The sequence below is a fragment of the Papio anubis genome, chromosome 3, assembly GCF_008728515.1.
Source record: "Papio anubis isolate 15944 chromosome 3, Panubis1.0, whole genome shotgun sequence".
NCBI lineage: Eukaryota > Metazoa > Chordata > Mammalia > Primates > Cercopithecidae > Papio > Papio anubis.
Genome location: NC_044978.1, coordinates 95,370,482 through 95,380,715, shown reverse-complemented (window position 1 = coordinate 95,380,715; position 10,234 = coordinate 95,370,482). Strand labels below are relative to the sequence as shown.

Below are 10,234 nucleotides of genomic sequence, written 5' to 3'. Positions count from 1 at the left end.
ACAAAAAAATGGACAAATGGTATCACATCAAGTTAAAAGCTTCTCCATAGCAAAGAAAATAATCTACAAAGTGAAAAGACAACCCATAGAATGGGAGATAATATTTGCAAACTATCCATCTGACAAGGCATTAATAACCAGAACATAAAAGGAACTCAAACAACTCAATAGAAAAAAATCTAATAATCCAATTTTTAAAAATAGGCATCCTCTGGTGGATGCTGAGATTTAAAATAATAGGCCAGGTGCAGTGGCCCGCATCTGTAATCCAAGCATTTTAGGAGGCCAAGGTGGCCAGATCACTTGAGCTTAGGAGTTTGAGACCAGCCTGGGCAACATCGCAAGACCCTGTTTCAATAAAAAGAAGAAAAAAAGAAGAAAATAATATTATAATAAATGGGCAAAAGCTCTGAATAGACATTTCTCAAAAGAAGACATACAAATGGCAAATAGGTATATGAAAAAGTGCTCAACATTATTATCAGAGAAATGTAAATCAGAACTATTATGAGATGTCATCTCATGTCAGTTAAAATGGCTTTTATCCAAAAGACAGGCAATAAGAAATGCTGGTGAGGATGTGGAGAAAAGGGAATCTTCATACACTGTTAGTAGGAATGCAAATTATTACAACTATGATGGAGAACAGTTTGGAGATTCCTCGAAAAACTAAAAAAAAAAAAAAAAAAAAAAAAAAGAGCTATCATATAATCCAGCAATCCCACTGCTAGGTATATACCCAAAAGAAAGGAAATCAGTATGCACTCTCATGTTTACTGCAACACTACTCACAATAGCCAAGATTTGGAAACAACCTAAGTGTCCCACAGCAGATGAACGGATAAAGAAAATGTGGTACATGTACTCAACGGGGTACTATTCAGTCATAAAAAAGGATGAGATTCTGTCACTTGCAACAACATGCATGGAACTTAATCATTACGTTAAATAAGCCAGGCACTGAAAGACAAACTTCACATTCTCATTTATTTATGGGAGCTAAAATTTAAAATAATTGAAGTCATGGCAGTAGACACTAGGATGGTTACCAGAGGCTGGGAAGGGTAGTGGGTGCAGCGGGTGTATGGTTAATGGGTACAAAAAAAGAGTAAGATCTAGTATTTGCTAGCACAACAGAGTGACTATAGTCAAAAATAATTATACATTTTAAAAAAACTAAAAGAGTATAACTGGATCGTTTGTTACATGAAGGATAAATGCTTGAGGGGATGGATATCCCATTTACCCTGATGTGATTACGCATTGCATGATGCCTGTATCAAAATATTTCATGTAACCCATAAATATATATTCTTGTGTACCCCCCAAAATAATACATTTTAAAATAGAAATTTTGTACCTGGAAGTGAGGTTCTGCCATAACAAGAACCTAAGAAATATGGCATTCACCTTGGGACCAAGTAGCAGATGGATACTGCCAGGATCATGAGGAGATTGCTAGTGAAATCCTAAAGGGCCTCAAGGAGGGCGTTAGCAGAAGCCCAAAGGGCTTCCAAGGAGGATGTCAGAGGGAGGAAAATGTTATTGAAAGCTAAGAGACCCTTTTTAAGCAGTAAAGCTTAGCAAAACTGTTACCTGTGGTATCACCAAAAATAGAAAATGTGCCTAATGATCTAGCTAAGATTTCCTGGCAGTGTTGAATCTGGGTCCATTTGGATTTTTCTACTTATCCAAAATAAAATGAGGAAGAGGTATAAAGAACAAATTATTCCACTCCCAAATGGAATTTGGAAGAAATATTAAGGCTCAAAATAGCCCTTTCAATGGCTCTCAGACAAAGACCTAATCCAAAGTGGGGCAATAAGATCCTTTGCTCAAGACCTCAGGAAGATGACAGTGCCATCTTAAGACATTTCAGACATGTAAATGGCCCACATGCCTTACCAGCATGCCTTTTAGACCCTGTCCAAGGCTTAGAATCTCAAGGATGTTGTTCATCAGCCTCACAGGGAGCCCAACATAGAAAAAGGACTATTTCCAGTAGACTTTATGAGTGGCTCTTGTGTAATAGATTATAAATTGATACAAGAGAAATACACAGGAAAAAGAAATATGTCAGCTTGGACAAGGGTAGTAGTAAAAATAGGCCTATGGACCTCCAAATTCTGTGAGGGAGTAGGCTTTACAAAACAAACAACAAAAAAACCTACTCAGCTGCAAACACAAGTGCCTCAATAGAAAAGGAAAAATCAGAGGGCAGGGTCAAAAGCCCCAGAGAACCACCACCAGGGAATACACCTAGACCCCAAAGAATGGCCACATTAGGCTGGCTAGACTTCAGAATTGCAAGCCAAGCCTTTCCTTTTCTCTTTTTGAAGAGGAATCTCCAGAGTAGTGATGTTATGCCTAACAGGTGAACAAAGCAGATAACTTCTTAAGTTCAGGCCCTCAGATTGAGAGAAATGGTATTCATGACGCTTTTATTTATGAAGCTTTACCCAAGGAGCCTCATCCATACCTTACCCCAATTAGATGATCAGCTCCTAGACTTTGAGCTGTTGTAATGGCATAGGAAATGGAGGTCCTCGGGAGAGGGATGTGAATTACAGCGGCCAAATGATAGACTGAAAGATGGCTGTGGTATCTTCCATCCCACGTGTTCTTTCTAAAATGTGACTAGGTGGGGGTCTATTGGTCCAGGTTCCTAATGTCTACTATAAAGTAGTGTAGTATTTACATATAACCTATGTACATCCTCCTGTATACTTGAAGTCATTTATAGATTACTTGTAATAATGCTATGTAAATAGTTATTACAATGTATTGTTTGGAAATAACAAGAGTTCAGTACAGACACAACCACCCATTTCTCTCCCTCAAATATTTTCAATCTGCAGTTGATTGAATCTGCAGATATGGAACCCACAGATACAGTGGTATACCAATTTTTTTTTCTTTTTAACATCTTAGTCTCTGTTATGTATACCAAATTTTTATTGTTTTAGAATTTACAAATTCTTTAAAAATGACAACTTGCTTTTGTAAGGCAATTCCTTATTACTCAATTTATCTACATAAATCATATTCATTATATTTTTACTTTTTTTAGACACAGGGTCTCACTCAGTTGCACAGGCTGGAGTACAGTGGTGTGATCACAGCTCACTGCAACCTAGAACCACTGGGTTCAACTGATCCTCCCAACTCAGTCTCTCAAGTAACTAGGACTACAGGCACACGACACCATCGCCAGCTAATTTTTATTTTTTTGTAAAGATGGGGTCTCACTTTGTTGCCCAGGTTGGTCTCAAACTCCTGGACTCAAGCAATCCTCCCACTTCAGCCTCCCAAAGTGCTGGGATTACAGGCATCAACCACTGCCCACTGCCTCCAGCCATATATTATTAAATATTATAGATGACTTTATTTCCTTTACCTACATGATTATAACTAGCTTAAAAATAAATCAATAAATTACAAACAATAAAACCATAAAATCAAGGAAGATGAGGGCTGCTGCATGTTCCTTTACATTTTATTTGCCATAAACATTAAGATAATACAGCAAATACCGGAGGAAAAAAGCTTTTTAATAATTTCTTAATGTAAAGCTTCACACTTAAAAATTATGCTTGCTCCCCCCACCCACCCCAATTCAACATGCAGATATCATTTATTTTCATATATGCTGATTCTAGAGCACTGTAATCTCTTGCTGGTTTTATGAGAGTGTCTTTGCCCTTGCAACAATTTCACAAACTGTATACAGTCATGGTATAATACCATCATTCAAATGAATCCCCAAGGTAAGGACATTTACACAATATTAACACTAAAAATCTGCGTTTTTTTTTTTTAACACGCCAGAGAAGTCAAACCACAAAAACTCAGGATCTTGTTTTAAATGTGTTTATGAAGACTGCTGCTGATCTCAAAGCATGCAGGTAATCATGACCACCTAGATGAAGCTGGATGTTGAAACTCCCTCAGTAGGTCCAATGATGTAATTTTTCACTCATCCCAAGTATCTCCATATTTGTTTACTTTGACTAGGAAAAAAGCACAAATAATTGATGATTCCAAGCAATAATAAGTAAAAGATTATTTCAAGTTTGTTGCTACGATGAAAAGTTATGTTTCTCTCTCATTTGAATAAAAGCACATGAGAGTCAAATTATAATTACAAAAAGGGAATGGCCAGACTTTTGTCAACTTGGGGTTGGACAAATGCATTGTATCTAGAATTTTACATAAATAGTTAGTCCTCATAACAAACTTCTAAACACAATTCTCATTTTAATGGTGAGAGAACAGATTAGTAACTTGCCCAAGGTACAAGCCCTAACAAGAACTGAGATTTTAGTACAGGTCTGTTTAGATCCAAAGCCTGGGTACTTTTACATCTTTACTGTACTACCTAAGTAAGTGTGGCACATATTAAGTCATATAAAAAAAAAATTAGTGGGAAATAATAAAACAAACATTTGAATTTTCGTTTTTCACAAAAAATACAGCAGTAGAAATTGTCAAGAGTTCAAGTTGTAATTAATTCAATCTTCTCTTTCAGGGCTGTAAATACTACTATAAGAAGAAAATACTACTACATTTCACAGGTACTCTACATTTTACATTTTGAAACATGCTTCACTGTCTATTCTACTCCTTTACTTTTTTGCTCCTCTTCAACACAGGCTCTGTCTATGAGTAATCATAACAATATAAAGCAGCAGTTATCACAGTGTGGACTCTTTTCAGGGAATACATGAAGTCAAAATTATTTCATTATTATATTGACATTATACATCCTTATCCTTCACATTTTGCCTTTTCCCCTTGCTCTCATTCCCTCATGAGTATATGTTACACGGTTTTCTAGAAGCTACAGGATGTGTGATGACATTGCTCTGGCAGTTAATAGAATACGTGCTTGAATTTTTAAAATTTCTGAGACTTAATTTCTAATTAGATAAATATCAACCACATAAGCTAAAGGTGAAAACTTTAAGTGACACTTTCTGACTCTGTGAATCTACCCTGTACTAATTTCAATAATATTTTAGAAAATCACTGAAACTATTTCATAACAAGTCTTTTCTTTAAATTATATAAAGCACACAAAAAACCTTTTACCAAAAAAAAAAAATCATTTCACATTCTTGTGTCATGTAACAGAACTTGAAGACTTCAGTCAAAAATCACAAATGTCAAAATCCAGCAAATACTAAAGGTCTACAAAATTTCCTTTCTTAACCTCTATTACTATAGAAGCCTAAACCAAAATACTCAATTTCTGATACAGTGTAAGGTACTATGCTATGCAGACAATAATAGAAAAGATTACAAAAATAAGAAAAATATTACTTTCTGCCCTCACAGAGCTTACAATCTAAATCCTCAAATTAATTAGCAGAACAAAGTACTAACGAGTCTTTACTTATTACAGAGCAATGGCCACTAGATGCATAGTTTATGCTAAATGTTGTTTGATGACAAACATTCAAAAGTATGGTAGATCCCTAATTTATTTCAAAGGTTGATTTTTTTACATTAATAATATGATGCAGATACTATCTACCATTGTTATAAAAACAGAACTCCAAATGAAGCAACCACTAATGATTAAAAATAAAATTAGCTCTAAAAAATGACCATAACAACAAATACGAAGGACTTCCATGTATTTTTGCATTATCTGTGGCATATGACCTTCAAGAAGGTACCAAAGACCTATTCTTTCCATTTTTAAAGTAGTAAATAGCCGGGCGCAGTGGCTCAAACCTGTAATCCCAGCATTTTGGGAGGCCGAGACAGGCAGATCACAAGGTCGGGAGATCGAGACCAAACTGGCTAACAGGGTGAAACTCCGTCTCTACTAAAAAATACAAAAAAACTAGCTGGGCGAGGTGGCGGGCGCCTGTAGTCCCAGCTACTCCGGAGGCTGAGGCAGGAGAATGGCGTAAACCCAGGAGGCAGAGCTTGCAGTGAGCTGAGATCCAGCCACTGCACTCCAGCCTGGGCGACAGAGCCAGACTCCGTCTCAAAAAAAAAAAAAAAAAAAGTAGTAAATAGAAAACCTTGAAACAATGACACACACTCTGAAATTCCTTAAGAGAAAATCATAAAATCCTATACTGAAATAGCTACAAAACCCTATTCAAATGCCCTCTTCCTTTAGAGGTAAACTTGTATCAAAAAATTTACTTTGGCTGATGTATAGCTATTTCAAAGAGACTTAAAAGAAATCAGCATTTAAAAATTCACAATTATTTTTCAAAAGTAGTTTTTTTTGCTTTTTTCCTCTTTAAGAAATGCCTTAGAAGCTGGTGTATATAGTATATAACTCTTTCAATTTCACAAATGTACCAGAAAGGTCAGGCACAGTGGCTCCCACCTATAATCTCAGCATCCTGGAAGGTTAAGGTGAAAGGACTCACTTGAGCCCAGGAGTTTGAGACCAGCCTTGGCAACACAGGGAAAAACCCACTGTACCAAAAAAAAATTTTTAACAGCCAGGGATGGTGGCATACACCTGTAGTCCCAGCTACTCGGGAAGCTGAGGTAGGAGAACTGCTTGAACCCAGGAGGTCAATGCTGCAGTAAGCCATGATTACAACACTGCACTCCAGCCTGGCTGACAGAATAAAACCATCTCAAAAAGAAAAAACAAACAAACAAAAAAACACAGAACAAAAAAATAAACAAGAGAAAAACCCAAACGTACAAAGAAAATCAATCTCATTACTCAATCATTCTGTGGTTAGGCCACAAGTGGTATTACAGCACAATGCCAACCTCAGGTCACTACAGCAACTTATGTGATAGGTGTACCATTAGGAAAATAAGACTATCAGATCTCCAAGGAGATTTTTTATAAGAGAAAAACAGTCAAATGGGTATATAATCTCTACCTTGTGTTACAAAACTAATCTTGCTGTCTTAAGTCTTACTATTTGGAGTTCATTATTTTCTTTTTTTTTTTTTTTGGACACAGAGCCTCTCTCCATCATCCAGGTTGGAGCGCAGTGGCGTGCTGTCAGTCACTGCAACCTCTGCCTCCTGGGTTCATGCAGTTTTCCTGCCTCAGCCTCCCGAGTAGCTAGGATTACAGGCATGCACCACCATACCTTTTTTTGTTTTTTTTTTTTGTTTTTTTTTTTTTTAGTAGAGACAGCGTTTCAACCATGCTGGCCATGCTGATCTCCAATTCCTGGCCTCAAGTGATACACCCAACTTGGCCTCCCAAAGTGCTAGGATTCCAGTCATGAGAAACTGCCCCTGGCCTTGACTTCAGTATTTTCTAACACAAAATGGCTTTTGGAACACCTTAAAAATGGAAGAACTGGCCGGGTGCAGTGGCTCACGCCTGTAATCCCAGCATTTTGAGAGGTTGAGGCAGGTGGATCATGAGGTCAAAAGATCGAGACCATCCTGGCCAACATGGTGAAAACCCGTCTCTACTAAAAATACAAAAAATTAGCTGGGCGTGGTGGCAGGCGCCTGTAGTCCCAGCTATTTGGGAGGCTGAGGCAGGAGGATTATTTGAACCCAGGAGGCAGAGGATGCAGTGAGCCAAGATCGTGCCACTGCACTCCAGTCTGGCGACAGAGCAAGAGCAAGACTCCGTCTCAAAAAAAAAAGAGGAAGAACAGATAACTGTAAAGTACTATTTTAAAAATATTTTACTTTAGTTAACTGCTTGAAGAGTTAAATCACATATTAATTAATTTTTTATAGTACTGTTTTAAAGTAATGTTTTAGTTTCCAATCCTAAACAGTAAAGTGATTCAGACTAAACTATCATACCTTCTTTTTTTGGCACTCTTTCATGCATAGGCCTGACTGAGGGGTCAGTCTTTTGTGTTAAAGATACTTCATATGACTCTCTGTTCTTATTCCTTAATTCCTCATATGTAATATTTTTTCTTTTAGGACTTTCTTCAAGGTTGGGATCAGGTCCTAAAACAACAAACAGTTAAAAAATGGTAATAAAAGGATTTGTATAACTCTAAAGCAACTAAATTTTACAAATGCTCCTTACCTACAATCAAAATAGTATAAAGAATCAAATTATTACCACCATTTCACAGGTACTATACTTTCACCAAGATAATTATCAAACTGAAATCTACTTCCACCTATATTTTTAAGCTTTTATTTCTAAAAATTAAAATGGACATCAAAGATTTTAAAAACTAAACCACAGCCAGAAGAAAAATAGGTATCATAATATATAACCGTACAATTTAAACTCATTAAAATACCAGTGTTTTAAACTGGAGTTAGTCATACTGTATACAGAATTAAAAGAGAAAGATATTCTACTAGTGACAACTGAATAACACTTGACATAGTACAGATTTTACTCAATATATACTTAAATAGTCCTATAACCACAGACTCTACGAAAACAACTCCAGCTATTTTCAAAAATCATTTATTTTACCATTTTATGAAATTTAAACAAAAATACTTGAAAACAGGCCAGGCACAATGGCTCACGCCTATAATCCCAGCACTTTGTGAGGCTGAGGCGGGCAGGTCACCTGAGATCAGGAGTTCGAGACCAGCCTGGCCAACGAAAAAACCCCATCTCTACTAAAAACACAAAATTAGTTGGGTGTCGTGGCACACGCCTGTAATCCTAGACTAAGGAGGGTGAGGCAGTAGAACCACTTAAACCAGAGACGAGGAGGTTGCAGTGAGCCGAGATCGCGCCATTGCACTCCAGCCTGGGCAACAAGAGCAAAAATCTGTCTCCAAAAAAAAAAAAAAAGTTGAAAATAATTACTTGAAAAGTATAAAACATAGCCTTTAATCAGAATATGTATTGTTTTCATTCTGGTCTAAAAGATGCAACATTAATGCAGAAGAAAGTATCAACTGTTATTTTGGCCTGGGAACTAACATTTATTCTTTATTTCTCCCAGAGAGTCAAAATGTGAATATTACATATTATCATAGAGTCAAATGTAAATATAATGCAGTGGTTCCTCCTAATATTGGTTGACAGGATCAAATAGTGAACACAGTTTGTAAAGTTTATAAACAGCAACAAAGGCCATATGAACATCAAAAAAAAAAAGCTGCTAACATTCAGTGAACAACCATTTAACTTACAAAGTCTTACATACCACATACCACACCAAAAGTGCTATTTTTCAAAGATGTTTTCAATGAGACATATAAATTGGGCATATAATTTTAATATTAATTTTTTAAAAAATAATTTTTGTGATACTTATTTAGAACTCAAAGGTAAGATTCCAGTGAATAATTAGAATTTTCTAAGCAACATAACTATACATTAAATAATGTTTTCAACCATAAGCTTTCTTTTTTTTCTTTTTAAGACAGAGTCTCACTCTGTTGCCTAGGCTGGAGCGCAGTGGCGCGATCTTGACTCACCAAAACCTCCGCCTGCTAGGTTCCAGTGATTCTTCTGCCTGAGCCTCCTGAGTAGCTGGGATTACAGGCATGTGCCACTATGCCCAGCTAACTTTGTATTTTTAGTAGAGACGGGGTTTCGCCATATTGGTCAGGCTGGTCTTGAACTCTGACCTCAGGGGATCCACCTGCCTCGGCCTCCCAAAGTGCTGGGATTACAGGCATGAGCCACTGCACTCAGCCGTTTTCAACCATAAACTTTTATTCTGCTAAACAAATATATACTGTACTGATATAAAGCAAAGAGGATTTAAATTTCTCCTAATTAGTTCTTGTATTATTATATGATGGTTCAAAACTAAATTTTTCTTACTAAAAAAAGAATGTAAAGAAAAATATTGCAACCTTATATTGGGATTAAAACACTTCGCATAAGTGCATAAGTATTACTTATTACTTATTCAGTAATAAGTAATTACTGAACTCATTTCCCTTCACCATATATGTTATATTAATTCTGAAGGAAATCGTGGGTACTTCAGGAACCTTGGGTTCTTAAACCCACTCTGCTGACAATTAGGAAATCTCCTTGGGCAAATCACTAAGCTTCTTTGAATCCTGGTTTTCTCAATTGTTTAATATGGTAGTTTGAGTAGATGATCTCTGAAGTTCCTTCCAGGTCTAATACTTTTTCTTATAAAAAATATTTTACTGTTATAAAATTCTGGAACAAATAATGAAAATATAAATCAGACAGAAGAAGACAGAAGAGAATTTTCCACATTGTGGAGAGAACATGATTTACTATTTTGAGAAGGTTATAAAGAACTGGAAGGACTAAAAAATGAAAAATGTAAAGTAGCACTGATTTAAATGTAACTGTAATAAA

The 10,234-nt window shown here is 36.3% G+C and overlaps 1 protein-coding gene across 10 annotated transcripts in view; it reads right to left on the bottom strand.

Annotated features, from left to right (window-relative positions):
• Positions 1-3,478: 3,478 nt before the first annotated feature.
• The window catches only part of OCIAD1 (OCIA domain containing 1), a 56,952-nt gene continuing 50,196 nt past the window's right edge, over positions 3,479-10,234 (bottom strand). For 6 of the 10 annotated variants that reach the window (XM_009206802.4, XM_017958712.3, XM_009206803.2 and 3 more), the window contains 2 exons: positions 7,765-7,917; positions 3,479-4,010 (listed from right to left, as the gene is read on the bottom strand). In XM_009206802.4, the coding sequence (XP_009205066.1) occupies positions 3,973-4,010; positions 7,765-7,917 (191 nt within the window). In that variant the 3' untranslated portion in view covers positions 3,479-3,972. Of the gene's footprint in view, positions 4,011-7,764; positions 7,918-10,234 lie in introns of those variants that run through there. The other 4 variants (XM_009206807.2, XM_009206805.2, XM_009206806.2 and 1 more) reach the window with 2 other exon arrangements.